Here is a 16,176-nt window from a genome sequence, read left to right on the forward strand (position 1 = left end):
CCTGGGACAAAAGGGGGAAATGGATGAATAAGATTTCCCTGTGCTGGGGCTGGACAATGGGATTCTCCCTCCAGCCCCGCAGGCCCTGGCTGAGATAATGGAGCCCGGGGAGAGCCCTGCGCGGGAGGACGGCAGGCGCCGGCCCCTTCCCACACATCCCACACAGGCACGGAGCTGCCTGTCCAGCTGCCTCTCCTTCAGCCTGCCCCCAAGCCCGCCTCTTGCTGCAGTGTCTGGAAGATCTGGGGGTGGGGGTCTTGGGATCTCCTTGGGGAGGGAGTGGGAGCCCTTCCTACCCACCTACCTGAATATAATTTATTTTTTCAAGTCAGTACCGAGAGAGGACGAGAGGTCTTCCATCTACTGGTTCATTCTGCAAATGCCCATGAGAGCTAGGTTTGGGTCAAGAATCCAAGGAATTCTATCCTGGTCTCCCCCATGCTGGCAGGGACTGAGGCAGCGCCAGAGCTGTGGCAGAGTGGGTTAAGCTGCTGACTGAGATGCCAACATTTTATTATGTGTACTGGTTCGAATCCCAGCTGCTCCACTTCCCATCCAGCTCCCTAATAATGTGCCTGGGAAAGCAGCAGAGGATGGCCCAAATATTGGGCCCCTGTACCCATGTGAGAGACCCTGAGGGAACTCCCGGCTCCTGGCTCCAGCCTGGCACAGCCACACTGTTGTAGACATTTGGGAAGTGAACCAGTGGATGGAAGAGCTCTTTCTCTGTCTCTTCTTGTCTCTGTAACTCTGCCTTAAAAAAGTTAAAGAAGCCAGCAGAGGAACCAGTCCTCCATGTGGGATGTGGATGCTGGTGCTGCAAGTAGTTGCTTAACCCACTACGCTTTATTTGAAAGGTTTCTAGACAAAAAGGAAATGCTTGAGGCCCACCTGCCGAAGCCAGCCATCCAGTCAGACGAATGAGGGAGGGAAGTGGAGTGAGGTGAGCTGTCTGTGGCCGTCCAATGATGGTGCCGGTGCTCGAGAGGTGGCTCGTACCACAGCATGTGAGGCCTGCATCAGGCCTGATGTGTGGAGAGCTACGGCCCATGGCGTCCGAGAGGCACCCTCAGGACACGTGGCAGCTGGACCATGTGGCTCACAGGTATGGCACTGTGCAGAGGCGGTTGCCAAGCCATAAGGCCCATACCTCCTGCTGGTTCGGGAAGCCTTCTTACACTGTGCGTGTGTGTCTACTTCCCGCCTGCACCCAGTCACTGTTGCCGGGTGCAGGTGCCTGGGAGCTGGAACACCGCACTTCACAGGTGCAACCCAGCAGTGCTCCAGCTTCTGACATGCACAGGGGCCCTGCATGAGTCGGGAGCAAAGCCCTGGCCCCTCCCTCTTCTATTCCAGATTCCCAGCCCCAACCTGGGAAGGCCACAGGACCCACAGAGCCCTGTCTGCCCCGCTTTGAGATGATCGGGCAGCAGGTACACAGGTCTTGGGAGGAGACACAAATCCTCCTGTGTGGTCTGGAGGAGAAGAGAGACAGCAGCTTCTGGGCCAGTGCCAGGGAGTGTGGGTTCAGCTGCATCACAGCCCCAGCTCTCTGGCTATAAGGTCAGAAGAGCAGGGGGGATGGCAAGGCTAGCAGACCCACCAGGCCTGCGGTGGGTCTGAGGTGCTGAGCTCCACGGCAGACCTTGAAGCTTCCATCCTCTCTCTGTCTCCGCCTCCATTAAGGATGGTACTCGGGGCCATGAAAGATGTTCCCTTCTCCAGGAATGACACGCGCAGCATCACCTGCAGAACCAGGGCCCTGGCTGTGTCCTTCACGGACAGCCCTGGGGACCTCACACACATCCTTGTTTGTCCCTCAAGGTCACCCTATAGGCTCTTTAACGTCAAGGCCAATGGGGGTGGGGGGATCAGGCAGAGCCTTGGTCTTCCTCAAGCCCAGGTCCCCTGAGTCAAAGCCTGTACTCTCCCCACTGACCCCATTCCAAGGGCCTCACCTGGTCCCCAGCTCTGCTCACGGAGGAGGCGGGGTGTGGCCTGGGAACCCAGATGGGAGGAGGTTTTGGAGAGATCCTCCCTGCAGGAGATGGACGGCGGGGAAGGTGGGCTGTCACTGTGTGATGGACCTGGAGACAGTGGGTACAGCCTGAGTGCTGTGCACATGTGCAGGGTTCCTGTGCTCTGCTTGCCACTGTGCTTGCTCAAGCTGCTGTGCCTGGACTCACGTGAACTGCGTTTTGGGCTCAGCTTCACCTCTCTCTCTGCCTCGGATTTCTGCCCTTCTTGGGCCCTCCTGGGGAGCCTGCGCCTTGGAGCGCTGAGTTCTGGCCAGACCTTTGTCCTTTTCCCTGAGAGAAGGAAGGGAGAGGTGGGGGATCCGCAGGCTCCATCCGGGACTAAGGTCAGTGGTGCTGCGGGCCAGCTGTGCCTTGCTGGTGGGCGGGCCACGTGGAGAGGTCCTCTCACAGCTTTCTGTGCGTGGAGCAGGAATGAAGGAGGCGAGCAGAGGGGCTGGCTGCTGCGGGTGGGGCTGCGTCGATGGGGTCATGGCGAAGGCTCCGGTTTGCCAAGGGCGGGGCTGGCACAGGGCAGCTCTGGCCTGAGGACCAACCCAACAGCCTGCAGGTGGACCTCCAGGTGAAAAACAGGGGTAGAGGCAGAGGGAGATGGACTCGATGGCTTTCTGCCTTTCTTTCCTGGCTAAAATGAGCAGAGACTCATGCAGAGTGGAAGGGGCGGAAGGGCCGGCTTGGGAGGAGACTGGGGAAGCCAGCAAGCAGTCTGGATGGAGCGTCCTCTGCAGAAGAGGTCAGTAGCACCTGAGTCTGGGGGCAGATGCAAAGCAGCGGCCCAGAGCTGGGGTACAGGTGCCCAGGAGGGCTGGCGGGACCGGCCAGGGCCCGCGGGGTTGGTCTGAAGGTGCGCACTCTCAGAGGGCTACTGGAGGCCAGGGTTGGCACTGGTGGCTGGGTGCTCAGCCCAGAGTCGGGGCAGCTGGAACGCGACCACTCCTTTGTTTGCCTTTGGAGTCCTGTCCCTCAGCTGTTTGTAAATGCACATTGCGTCATTCTCTGCAGTTGGAGCCTTCCCCTAGCCAGGGGCCAACTCTCTGCCTTTCCTGGGAAGAAGCCCAAGCAGAGCTACTGGTAAACAGAGGAAAATCAAGCCCCACGTAGGTTTGAGGTCCTTGCCAGCAATGCAGGGCTTGATTCCTGCGCACCCACAGCTTCCCGGGACTTGGGTGTTCCTGGAAACTGGTCCCGTTACACCAGATAACACCGCCTGTCTCCCAGCAAGAGCTGCTTTGGCTCTGCCTTCTTGCCTCCTGCCTTTTGGAGGGAGTCAAGGTCGGCCCTCCGATGGGGCCGCGACACCTTCTCTAGGATAATGAAAATGAGAGTGGCTCTGTTTACAGGCTGTCCTCTGCCACCAATGTCAGATCATGGCCACGGAGAGAGAATTCAGTGAGGCTTTGATCTATATAGGAGACTGCCCTTTCGTTACTTCACTTGCTCCAACCTTTTCATTTTTAATTTATCACAAAGGCTGAGAGACAGAGACACATCATCCATCTTGCTGGTTCATTTCCCAAACACCTGACCCATCCGGGGTGGGTCAAGCTGAAGCCGGGAGCCTGGAACTCCATCCTGGTCTCCCGTGTGCCTGATGGGGCTCCGGGACTTGAGCCATCCCTGCCTGCCTCTAGGCTGCATCTTAGCAGGACACTGGACTGAAAGTGGAGGAGTCAGGACTGCCTCGCTGATGTGGAATGTGGGCGTCCCCATGGGTGGCTTGAATTGCTTGTGCTCCAAGCTCTACTTCTAATGGGGATACAAATCATATTACACACGGATTTGAGGACTTATTGGGAGTTTTCCAGAGGCGCCTCGAGGAAGAGAAAGTAAGCTCTGGCTTACTGTATCACAAAATTCACGCACCATCTACATCTGCCGCTTTACTCCCCAAATGCCTGCAACAGCTGGGGCTGAGCTAGACCTAAGCCTGCATCCAGGAGCAGAATCCAGGTCTTCCACACGGGGTGCACCCTGGCGAGCAGCAGGGCTGGGACTGGAGGCCAGGGACTCTGCCACGGGAGGCAGGTGACATAGATGCCAATTCTGGTCCATTATACTGTGCACCTTTGAGGGTGCTGTGCCTTGGGCCTGGGGGTGTCCTGCTGCTTCCGACCTGGCAGGGCAGCAGCTCAGGCCAAGCTGAGGTCTCCTAATCAGGGGTTGCACGCTGGCCTGAGCTGCAAGGCCACATTCCCGCTGCCGCACGCTGCAGAGGCTGTCATCCACCTGCCCACCTGCTCCTTGGCCCCATGTTTTAGCAAAGCACTAGCGAGTTAACCCAATAAAAAAAAAATGTTGTAGAAGACTATGAGAGTATGTGAGCCTGTGACGTGACTTTTCTCATGAAAAGCTTAGGTTGGAGAATTGATCCACATCAGAAACTCTGATGATGTCTCTGGGTCTGCTGTGGGTCCTTTCCGTCTTTGAGATTTTGTTCTAGAACAAGGCCTTCCCATTGGAGCCACAGGCTGAGATCCTGCATTTGTCCAGGCTCCACATCCCTCATGGCAGAGTCTGGCTCATGCCTTTAAGATTTATTTTTTTGAAGGCCCGATGTGATAGTCTAGTGGCTAAATCCTCACCTTGCATGCTCCAGGATCCCATATGGGCGCCGGTTCGTGTCCCAGCTGCTCCACTTCCCATCCATCTCCCTGCTTGTGGCCTGGGAAAGCAGTAAAGAACGGCCCAAAGCCTTGGGACCCTACACCCCTGTGGGAGACCTGGAGGAAGCTTTTGGCTTCGGATTGGCTCAGCTCTCACCATTGCAACCACTTGGGGAGTGAACCAGTGGATGCAAGCTCTTTCTGTCTCTGTATATCTGACTGTCCAGTAAAAATAAATCTTTGAAAAAATATATATATTAAAGATTTATTTCTTTTTATTGGAAAGGCAGATATACAGAGAGGAGAGACAGAGAAAAAGAACCTCCATCCGATGGTTCACTCCCCAAGTGAGCACAATGGCTGGAGCTGCGCCAATCTGCAGCCAGGAGCCAAGAGCTCCTCTGGGCCTCCTCCAGGTCTCCCACAGGGGTGTAGGGTCCCAAGGCTTTGGGCCGTCCTTTACTGCTTTCCCAGGCCACAAGCAGGGAGCTGGATGGGAAGCAGGGCTGCCAGGATATGAACCGGCACCCAATGGGATCCTGGCGCGTGTAAGGCGAGGACTTTAATCACTATGCTATCGTGCCAGACCCCCAAATATATATTTGAAATGGAAAAAGAGAAATGGAAGAGACAGAGAGAACTTCTATCTGCTGACTCCTTGGAATCTCAGGGATGCCTAGAGTTAACTGAGGGGCCTGGGCCCTGGGACAGTGTGTGAGCAGCCAGCACACGCCTGTTGCCTAGGAGCCTGGCCTGGGTTGGACTATTCCTGGGGCCAGGCTATGCCACCCTCCTCTGATCTTTCACTAGTCCCCAAAGGGGGCATGGCCAGTGGCTGGCCAGGACAAACGCATAGCCACTGCCTACAAGGTCACATTGGCTCCGAGAGCAATATTTCTAGACCATATTAATTCTGGAACAGGAAGGAGACTGAGGGGCCAGAGGGAGGCTGTCCCCAGAGTATGTGTGTGTGTGTTGGGGGCGGGGTAGGTGGTGGGTGCTACTAGCTGGTGGAGCTGGAGGGAGGGCTCCGGGTTGCCAGGGCCCTGCAGACCCTCATCTGCTGCGCCTCTTTCTCCCTCGCACCTGCAGCTCTGTCGAAGATGCACTGGACACCGGAACACGCCCAGCCCCTCAACCAGTGGCCAGAGCAACACCTCGACGTGTCCTCCACCACCCCGTCACCCGCTCACAAGCTGGAGTTGCCCCCGACTGGTCGCCAGCGCTGTCACTATGCTTGGGCACACGACGACATCTCCGCTCTCACGGCCTCCAACCTCCTGAAGCGCTACGCAGAGAAATACTCGGGGGTCCTGGACTCGCCTTATGAGCGCCCTGCCCTGGGAGGCTACAGCGACGCCGCCTTCCTCAACGGTGCCAAGGCGGACCCCGAGCCCTGGCCTGGGCCTGAGCCGCCCTATCCCTTGGCCTCCCTGCACGAGGGCCTCGCGGGAACCAAGTCTGGGAGCGGGAGTGGGTCGGGGGGCCTAGGAGGCTCCCCGGTTTTAGCAGGGAACTTACCTGAACCCCTGTATGCCGGCAATGCTTGCGGAGGTCCGTCGGTAGCGACAGCTGCGCCGGAATACGCAGCAGGATACGCAAGTGGCTACCTGGCGCCTGGCTACTGCACGCAGACCGGTGCCGCGCTGCCCCCGCCGCCTCCGCCGCCGCCTCCGGCCGCGCTGCTGCAGCCGCCGCCCCCACCGGGGTACGGCCCCTCGGGGCCGCTCTATAACTACCCCACGGGCGGCTACGCGGCGGCGCAGCCCGGCTACGGCGCCCTCCCGCCGCCCCCGGCCGCACCCCCAGCCCCTTACCTGCCCTCCGGCCTCGCAGCGCCCACGCCCCTGCCCGCGCCCACGCCCACGCCGCCGCGCCCGGCGCCCGCCTCCTATGGCTTCCAGACCGTGGCTCCAGGCACCGAAGCGAGCGTGTCACTGAAGCGCAAGGCCGCCGACGAGGGCGCGGAGGGCCGCTACCGCAAGTATGCGTATGAGCCCCCCAAAGCACCCGCGGCCGACGGCGCCGCCTACCCCGCCGTGGATAACGGCGAGGGTCGGGGCAACGGGTTTCGGGCGAAGCCGCTGTCTGCAGCCGCGGAGGAGCCGTCGGGCAAATACGCGGGGACCGGCGTGCCGCTCAAGGTCTTGGGGTCCCCGGTCTACGGCCCGCAGCTCGAGCCCTTTGAGAAGTTTTCTGAGCGGCCCCCGGTGCCGGCTGCCCGCGGGGGCTTCGCCGTGCCGTCGGGGGAGCCTCTTAAAGGTTTGGAGCTGGTGACGAGCAAGATGCTGGACTGCGGACCCCCGGTGCAGTGGGCCGACGTGGCGGGCCAGGGCGCGCTCAAGGCGGCACTGGAGGAGGAGCTCGTGTGGCCGCTGCTGAGGCCGCCTGCCTACCCGGGCAGCCCGCGCCCGCCACGGACCGTGCTGCTTTTCGGGCCGCGCGGCGCCGGCAAAACGCTGCTGGGCCGCTGCCTGGCCACGCAGCTGGGCGCTTCGCTGCTGCGTGTGCGCGGTGCCACCCTGGCCGCTCCAGGCGCCGCCGAGGGCGCAGGCCTGCTCCAGGCCGCCTTCGCGGCCGCGCGCTGTCGGCCGCCCGCCGTGCTGCTCATCAGTGAGCTGGAGGCGCTGCTGGCCGGCCGCGAGGACGGCGCGCTGCAGGCGCCGCTGCTGGCCTGCCTGGACGGCGGCGGCGGCGCTGGGGCCGACGGCGTGCTGGTCGTGGGCACCACAGCGCGGCCCGCGGCCCTGGACGAGGCGACCCGCCGGCGCTTCGCACTGCGCTTCTACGTGGCGCTGCCCGACGGCCCGGCCCGGGGGCAGATCCTGCAGAGGCTGCTGTCCCAGCAGGGCTGTACTCTGAGCGAGCGGGAGCTGGCTGCCCTCGTGCAGGGCACACAGGGCTTCTCCGGGGCCGAGCTGGGGCAGCTGTGCCAGCAGGCAGCTGCGGCCGCCGCGGGGCTCCCGGGGCTGCGGAGGCCCCTCTCCTACAAGGACTTGGAAGCAGCGTTGAGCAAGGTGGGCCCCAGGGTGTCCCCCAAGGAGCTGGACTCGTTCGTGGAGTGGGACAAAATGTATGGCTCCGGACACTGAGGGCATGCGGGCGGCAAGCGGCCCTTCCTGCCTCTTCAGTCCTGCTCCTCCTCGGCTAGTGGGAACATTGTTGGCCAAAGAGGGCTGGGAGTGGGCGCACGTGGAGTGGGGTGAGGGATGCCCTGCTGGTGGAGTTCTCTTGGGTGTAAAACGCTTCTGGTGCACGCGGGGCCAGATGCCAGCTGCGCCATGTTCTCAGGTTTCTCCTATTTATTGCGGAGGGGAGGCACGCCATCTTCGTCCCACCTCGAGAGGGACTCCCATCCCGCCACCGTCCCTGTCCTCTCTTGGCCTCATGCCGCTGTAACCGCTCCGCTCTGGTTGCCGGCACCCCTGTTTCTCTTGCTGGCGCTTCCCCGCGCCTCGAGGCCCCTGCCTGCCTTCTGCAACTCTCCTTCCGACTTGCTATCTCTGACCTACCCCACCCCACCCCATCTCGGGCTGGGAATGTGTGTGTGTTGGAGGGGTGGGGAGACTCAGGGGGCTTCCCTCCCCCAACCCACCCCTATGATCCCCCTACTCAGCTGGGAAGAAAAACAAAAACCACCCAAAGCCCAAAGAAGAGTTTTTTTTTAATTATTATTATTATTATCTTTAATTTTTTTTTGTTTGTTTTTGTTTTTGAGGAGAAATCCCAGAAGTGTAGCTTCCTGGACTTCTTAGGCCTCTTATTTTTGTAAGATGTGTAGCATTTTGCTTTTTTTTTTTTTTTTTTTAAACAACTCAGGAAGAAACTGACCTCCGAAAGAATGTCAGATTTTGGCTGCTCTGCTCGGCGGGTGCCCCACCCTTGCCCCGCCTGCCCTCCCTCCCTGGCAGGCTGGCGTCCGGGCAGGCCTAGGGATGCCCCAGAGCCCTGGCTGGGACTCTTAGAAGCTGAATGTATTGCTCAGGGCCTCTTCCCTGGTCCCATTGGCAGGGCTGTAGGGGTACCTGCTGCTTTCCCCCACCCCACCCCTTGTCCCTGGCCTATTGTCTTCTGGGAGAGGGTTAACCCAGAGCTGGGATCCCCTTGTGGGTTTTCTACGCCCAAGCCTAACAAGTAGACTGAGGCTGGGGGCGAGGTGGAGTGGGTGGCAACCCCCCAAAGGATGGAGGTCGCAGACAGAAAGTCACGCCCGGAGGCCACTTCACCTGGCCCTGCCCAGGGCCGAGGTCCGTGGTAACTTATGCCAAGAGGATCCTCCAGGGATGGAGGACCGTCTCGGGTCCTCGCCAGGCCTAGGTTTGAGCTCAGGTGAGGGTGAAGATGGACGGGGGCTGGGGGTGTCCACCCTGGAGGGTTTAGTCTCCCATCCCCAGACACACTGGCCACCAGGCTGGTCCCTGATTACTCTGCTTCCTGGCCCAGCAGGCTGCTGGGAGGAGCAGGACTCGGTGTCCCAGCCTGCTTCATGGCTCTTGGGCACCCTCCCCTATTTTTGCTTCTCCCACCGCAGCCCTCCTCCCTGCCCCGTAGCTCCTTTAGAGTCTGTATACCACCACCACCACCACCACCACCACCACCTTCTTGGGCTGGAAGAATGTCCCTGGGGGACATTCCAGGTGCCAAGGTGCCAAGGGCCAGGGCTGGCCCAGCAGCACTGACAAGCAAAGCTGCTTGCTTCTGCCCCTCGGTCTCTTCCTGACCCTTCTCTCCTGCCAACCAGCCTGGCAGGGCGGGGGAGGAGCCAGGGGTTCTCTCTCAGGTGTGTGCGCACGCACAAGGGGCAGGTGGGCGAGGCAGGCTGGGACCCGCATCCCTGTCTTCCTCTCGGAGGCAGATGGCCCTGGGAGTGGATGGGAGCTCACTGACCAAGACTCTGGTGCCCTCTCCCAGGCTCTTCTGGTTCCCCAGATATGGGGTGGGGGGGACTTTGCACAAGGACACAGCCCCCTAGGCTACAGCACCTACATCCTGGGTATTGGGGCATGTTCGGCCCTAGCAGTGTCGGTGGGGGGCATACCAAAGAATCCCAGGGCCAGCAGCGGGAGAATGGGCAGGGTGGCCTGGGATAGCCTGGCCAGACCCCCATCCTGCAGCTGTAACCATTTCTACCTCATTTTGCTGCGTGTTGTACATGGACGTATTTATCTCCTGTCTGACGATGCTCTGCAGTTGTGGCATGTCTACCTCAGAAGAGACTGTATTTTAAAAGAAAGTATCACACAGTATTAAAGTGATGACAGGTGGTTTCCTAGCGATTTCTTGCAGGGGGGAGGGGAAGGGGGAAGGAGGGGCAGCTGAATGTTGGGAGCCCTCAAAGAATGGCTGGGCAACCCCTGGGAGGTGTTTCTGTTCCTTCAGCAAAAAAGTGCCACGGGACTTGTTTAGCCCTTCCAGTACCTGGCAGGGATGAGGCGGGTGGGGGAGCGAGGCTCCAGGGTGAGAAGCTCAGCTTGGTGGGATGGGGGAAGGCCGTCTGCAGGTGCCCAAGCCCTGCTGTATGTGGGGCAAAGAACAGCATGAATGAATGAGTACATGCAGGAAGGGGGGTTGACGAGGAGTGAGCCACACCCTACAGGAGCCCTCCCTGAGCACAGCTAGAGCTGTGCTTATCTTTGTTCCCATTCTGGGGGTTGGCCAGCCACATCCCAGCACTTCAGGTCAAAGGCGACCCTCTAGCCTCCTTCCCCCAATCATCTAGCAGTCCCGACTGACAGCTCAGTATCAGCAGGGAGACTGACAAGGTGAGCACTGGCTGGGAAAGCTCCGACCACAGCTTCTGGAGCCCTCCCCACCCCCCTCCAAGATCTGTTCAGAGCAGATCTTAGCAGACCGAGCGTGAGGTTCCACTGGCTCAGTCTCCCAGGGCCTGCCGCAGCTGGGCTGATGCCAGGAGGCAGCAATTCCTGCCAGCTGCACTGGAGCCACCCCCACTGCCTGCCGGAGTCTGCATCAGCCGGAAGCCCACCCAGGTCAACAACCTGGAGTGTGTTCACTACTATGGGAGACGCCTGCTTCTCCCAGAAAAATCCTTGAAAATGGAAGAGAGCTCAGGGGATGCCATGTGCCTGGCACCCTGCTTGGGGCTGAGCCAGGCCTGCAGGAGGCTAAGTCGTCCCTCCCCTCAGGGAGACACGCAGGTGTGCCAGGACCCGGGTGCGTGGCTCCAGGGTTCAGCCTTCCGGTGGTGGGGGGCCCTTGGCCGTGGAGGCCCAACTTGCTTCCTGGCCCCCTGGATTTTTACTCCGCTGAGTGCAGCCATTGTGGGTGGCATTGAGGGTACAGAAAGGGTCACGTGCAGCCACTGTTCCTGGAGAGCCCAGAGCCCAGCGCAGATGACCCAGGTGGGGTCCCAAGTGGTGGGTGGGGCAGCCGGTGCGGTGGCCTCTGAGGTTGGCATCCCCAGGGGCGCTGGTTCAGGTCCCAGCTGCTCCGTTTCTGATCTAGCTCACTGCTGAGGTACTTGGGAAAGCAGTGGGATGACCTGAGTGTTGGTTGTGATAGCCGTTTGGGGAGTGAACCAGTTTGCACTTTACCTTGCCCATAACCCTTTCAAATAAATAAATAAATAAATAAATCCTTAAAGATAATGCAGCTAGGGGCATGGCACCATGGCTCAATTGACTTATCCTTCCCCTGCCTGCGCCGGGATCCCCCATAGGCACGGGTTCGGGTCCTGCTGCTCCACGTCGTATCCTGCTCCCTGCTTGGGGCCTGGAAAGCAGCAGAAGATGGCCCAAAACCTTGGGCCCCTGTACCCATATTGGAGACCAGGAAGAAACTCCTGGCTCCAGGCTTTGGATCTGCTAAGTTACAGCCATTGCAGCCACTTGGGGAGCGAGCCAGCGGCTGGAAGATCTTTCTGTCTCTCCTCTCTGGATCCGCTTTCCAGTAAAAATTAAAAAATCTTTAAATAAAAGAACATTGAGAGAATGCAACTAGAGGTTACTGGGCCTACTGGTGAAGATGCTGGCTAGGACACCTGCATCCCACATAGGAGTGCCTAAGTTTGATACCCAGTGCTAGCTCCTGACGCCAACTTCCTGCTAATGTGGGCCCATGGCTTTGGGCAAGACCAGTATGGACATTTGGGGATAAACCACTAGATGGCAGCACTCTCAATCGCTTACCCTCAAATAATCATTGAAAGGACAATTGGATGCTGCTGCTTGGGGGAGAGGGCTGGATGTCTGTCTATATTTTCACAGCCGGAACCGTGTTTGGATATACAGAAGACCCTCGAGAAACACTGGCTGCCATCTCGTGTCCAGGTGAGCGCTACCAGAGAAGGCTCACAGGTGGTCTCAGGTGTTGCCCAGGTGGTGCGGGTCAGGGAAAGTACATCCCGTGTGCAGGGCTGGGAGGGCAGCAGCAGCAGGCAGAGCTGGGGGAAGGAAGCAGGGGAGGGGCTGGACCTCATCACCGGGACCTCCACACCCCCAGCAAGCCTCTGAAGGCAGAGAGGACAGGGGCCGACTTGACAAGAATTCACAACCTGGAGTGGACATTTTATTTCATTTTTAAAAAGATTTATTTATTTTTTATTACAAAGTCAGATATACAGAAGGAGGAGAGACAGAGAGGAAGATCTTCCGTCCGATGATTTGCTCCCCAACTGAGTGCAACGGCCGGTTCTGAGCCAGTCCGAAGCCAGGAAACAGGAATCTCTTCCGGGTCTCCCACGCAGGTGCAGGGTCCCAAGGCTTTGGGCCGTCCTCGACTGCTTTCCCAGGCCACAAGCAGGGAGCTGGATGGGAAGTGGAGCTACCAGGATTAGAACCGGCGCCCATCAGGGATCCCAACACGTTCAAGTCGAGGACTTTAGCTGCTAGGCCACGCCGCCGGGCCCATTTTATTATTATTTTTTAAAGGATTTATTCAGTTTTTTTGGAGAGGCAGATTTACAGAGAGAAGTCTCCATCTGCTGGTTCACTCCCTTAATGGCTGCAACAGCCAGAGCTGAGCCTATCCAAAGTAAAGAGCCAGTTTTTTCCAGGTCTGCCATGCGGATGCAGGGTCCCAAAGCTTTGGGCTGTCCTCGACTGCTTTCCTAGGCCACAAACAGAGAGCTGGATGGGAAGTGGAGCAGCTGAGACATGAACTGGTGCCTATATGAGATGCCAGTGTGGCAGAGGATTAGCCAGTTGAGCCGTAGAGCTGGGCCCCTGGGATGAGCATTTAGCTTAGTGTGTCAGAATGCCAGGAGTCAAATCCTGGGTCCCAGTTCCAAGGCAGACCCTGGGAGAGGCAGTGGTGTGGCTCGAACTGGGTTCCGGCACACGAGTCCTGCTGAGCTCCTGGCTCTTGGCTCCAGACCAGCCCTGGCTGTTTCAGACTGCTTTGGAGCGTGACTGGGAGCTCGCTGTAGCTAGGGGGACTCTCTCTGCTTCTTAAGATTCATTCTCTCACATATTGGTGGATTCAATGTATCTTTATAAAAGTTACTCTGTATTGGGCTCGGCAGCGTGGCCTAGTGGCTAAGGTCCTCGCCTTGATCCCATATGGCCGCTGGTTCTAATCCCGGCAGCTCCACTTCCTCTCTGTCTCTCCTCCTCTCAGTATATCTGACTTTGTAATAAAAATTAAAAAAAAAAAGTTATTCTGTATTGAGTTGCTATGGGGACCAGGAAGGCCCTTGGCCGATCTTCTAGGGTACCCTGGGGACAGGAAGGAGGCTGGCCTAAGGGAGACGTGGCAGACAGAAGGTGACTGACAGCAGGGCAGGGACCCAGGCAGTGGGACAGCAGAGCAGCACCTGCAGGACAGCCAGTGCCAGGGCCCCTTGGGAGGGAGGAAGTGAGTCCAGGCCAGCAGAGCCCTGGTGTGGGGGGTGCGGGGCTGGAAGCGCTGCCTCACACATCCAGAGGAGCAGAGAATGGGGTCAGGGAGATGGGACGGGTGATGGAGAAGAGGTAGCAGAGGACTTCAGTGGGAGTGTGCATGGGAAGCCACGCTGGGTCTTGCTCAATTACCGTTAGTATTAGGCAGAAAGAGGGAGAGAGCATTTCTTCTGATGGTTCCTTCTGCCAGTGCCCACAGGATCACCAGGAACTTCTCCCGGATGGGTGGCAAGGGAGCTGAAGCCATCCGCAGGTGCTCCCCAGGGAGTACGTTAGCAGGCAGTTAGGATAGGACATGAACCAAGCAGTGTCTTAAATGCTGATGCATGTGGAGTCCAGGGGGGCAGGTACTTCCATAGAAAGGCCCAGTATGTCTGGGTGAGGTACCCACGGGTCCTGCAAGCCTTTGGTGGGTCCCTCCCTGTCCCTGGGGCTGCGAGTCCACTCCTGCCTCCTGGCCCCTCCCACCCACAATGGGGCGCAAGCCCTTCCCCCACCGCGGACATTCGGAGTTCCTTGCTCCCCTAGGCCTTTTTGGTCACAACCCCTGCTCCTGGTCATAATGGCAGCGCTGGCTCTGGTCCTGGTGTTCTGGGACTGGGGCCTGAGCCCCGGGGCAGCCCTGGACGCCATGGGACCTCACGCTGCCATCCGCCTGGCCGAGCTGCTCACTCCTGAGGAGTGCGGCCATTTCCGCTCGCTGCTGGAGGCGCCCGAGCCCGACGTCGAGGCCGAGCTGGCCCGGCTTTCAGAAGACAGGCTGGCGCGGCCCAGGCCCGTGAAGCCCACGGTGAGGTCTCCGGCCCGGCCGCGGCGGCGGCGGCGGGAGGCCCCGGGGGACCGGGAGGAGGTGTCCGACGGCTGCCGGGAGGCGCTGGCGGTGTGGCTGGCTGCCGAGGCCCCGTCCCTGTCGTGGGACCGCGTGGCCCGCGCCCTGCGGCGCTGCGGCCGCCCGGACGTGGCCAGGGAACTGGGCAAAAACCTGCACCAGCAGGCAACGCTGCAGCTGCGCAAGTTCGGGCAGGGCTTCCTGGGGCCGCCGCCTCCGGGCCCCGCCGCGCCCTCGGCCCCCGAGCCGGCCCTGCGCTCCCGGCGCTCCTCGGAGCCCGACTGGGACGAGCTGGAGCTGATCCTGGAGCGCCTGCCGCAGCCCCCGTACGAGCGGAGCCCCGTGGGCTGGGTCTCGCCGCTGGCGCTCGGCCTGCTCGGCGGCTTCGCGGGGGCGCTGGGCGCGGCGGCTCTGGTGCTCCTGCTCACGCTGTGGGTGACGGGCGGCGACGACGACCACCCCGGGTGGCCCCGCAGCCCCGGCCCGCTCGACGCTTCCAGGCGCAGGTCCGCCAAGGCGCGCGGCTCGTGCGAAACTCAGCCGCTGCTGCTGGTGTCGCTGGCGGGGCGGGCCCGCTCGGCTTGGGCTACGCGGCGACCTGATGCCCCGGCTCCCCCATGCCCTTGGCCGTGAGCGGGCACCTCGGACCTCGGGCTCTGATAAAGGTCATGAAACACCGCCCGGAGGGAGCAGTTGATTTGTCCGTTCACGGGAAACGCGCGCACCATGGCCTGCGCAAGAGGCGGCTCTGGTGTGAGTTCCAGCATGGGGGCCTGCCCTCCGGAGCACCGCAGGTGCAGCCAGCCCTTGAGTGTGAACTGTGTGCCCCGCCCTAGTGCTGAGGAATCCTGGACTGCCCTCTCAGAACCCCAAAAGCCATTTCATACAAGGGAACTGGTCATAGCGCAGTGGTGGCATTGTTAGCTTTTTTTTTTTAAGTCTGATTTGAAAAGAAGAGGCGAGAAAGGCCCCCCTATCTTGCTGGTTCACTCCCCAAAGGCCAACAGCTGCTGGGCCATGGTAAAAGTAGGGGGTCAGGACTGAGTACTTGAAGTGTCACACCTGCCACCACCTGCCCGGATACGCCTTAACAGGAAACTGCAGTTGGAGGTGGAACAGGAACCAGGACGCCCAGCTGAGCACTCACTAGGTTGTGGGATGCTTGCCCTTGAAGAGGCCGTCATTTTTATTATTTTTATTGCAAAGACAGATTTATGGAGATATGGAGAGAGAGAAAATGTATCTTCCATCCACTGATTCACTCCCCAAACAGCCACAACAGCTGGAGCTAAGATGATGGGAAGCCAGGAGCTTCTTTCGGGTCTCCCACATGGGTACACGTCCCATCCTCTGCTGCTTTCCCAGGCCATAAAGAGAGCTGTACATGAACTGGCACCCATATGAGATCCCAGAACTTACTGATTAGTGAATTGAACCACGGAGCCATCACACTGGCTCCCCCAAGAGGCAGTCTTAAGTGTGCACTGAACGTGTCAGCGTTTGAACCAGGGGTTGTCAGGTTGGAGAGCCCAAGGGAGCAGGCTGTTTCCTTGAGTAATGACCTGAAGGAGACAGCAGCTCTTCCCCCCAACCCAAACACTGGATTCTGCCTGAGGCCCTGCTGGAGTGTACTGGGGGCAAGAGGGTGTCTACTTCCAGGGGCTGCTGCCTCTGGGGTGCTCTGTCCATCCAGGCAGGACCTCTTGGGGTTCCTACGGAATGCCCAAGCCTTTCCACCCACCTGCAAGTGGCCAGCAAGCTGTGGGGGCAGGACCAGCCCAGGCAAGGAGCTGACCCTGGGGGAGGCATGCATCACACACAACACCACCCTGTGCTGCCTGCCACAAGGG

At 59.7% G+C, this 16,176-nt stretch overlaps 2 protein-coding genes across 3 annotated transcripts in view; both read left to right on the forward strand.

Moving 5' to 3' along the window:
- FIGNL2 (fidgetin like 2) overlaps window positions 1-7,816 on the forward strand; it is a 21,074-nt gene extending 13,258 nt beyond the window's left edge. For both annotated transcript variants that reach the window (XM_058673665.1, XM_058673666.1), the window contains exon 2: window positions 5,732-7,816. In XM_058673665.1, coding sequence (XP_058529648.1) covers window positions 5,743-7,731 — 1,989 coding nt within the window. In that variant the 5' untranslated portion in view covers window positions 5,732-5,742 and the 3' untranslated portion in view covers window positions 7,732-7,816. The remainder of the gene's footprint in view (window positions 1-5,731) is intronic.
- A 6,206-nt stretch (window positions 7,817-14,022) lies between these two features.
- TMDD1 (transmembrane and death domain 1) lies at window positions 14,023-15,194 on the forward strand. The gene has a single exon (XM_036492497.2). It carries the CDS (start codon window positions 14,060-14,062, stop codon window positions 14,957-14,959), a length of 900 nt encoding a protein of 299 aa, XP_036348390.2. The 5' UTR covers window positions 14,023-14,059; the 3' UTR covers window positions 14,960-15,194.
- The last annotated feature ends 982 nt before the right edge of the window (window positions 15,195-16,176 follow it).

This window comes from Ochotona princeps, chromosome 15, assembly GCF_030435755.1.
Source record: "Ochotona princeps isolate mOchPri1 chromosome 15, mOchPri1.hap1, whole genome shotgun sequence".
Taxonomy (NCBI): Eukaryota; Metazoa; Chordata; class Mammalia; order Lagomorpha; family Ochotonidae; genus Ochotona; species Ochotona princeps.

Excerpts from the sequence above, each read along its gene's own strand:
- TMDD1 (XM_036492497.2), top strand. The coding sequence starts at position 14,060 with ATGGCAGCGCTGGCTCTGGTCCTGGTGTTCTGGGACTGGGGCCTGAGC.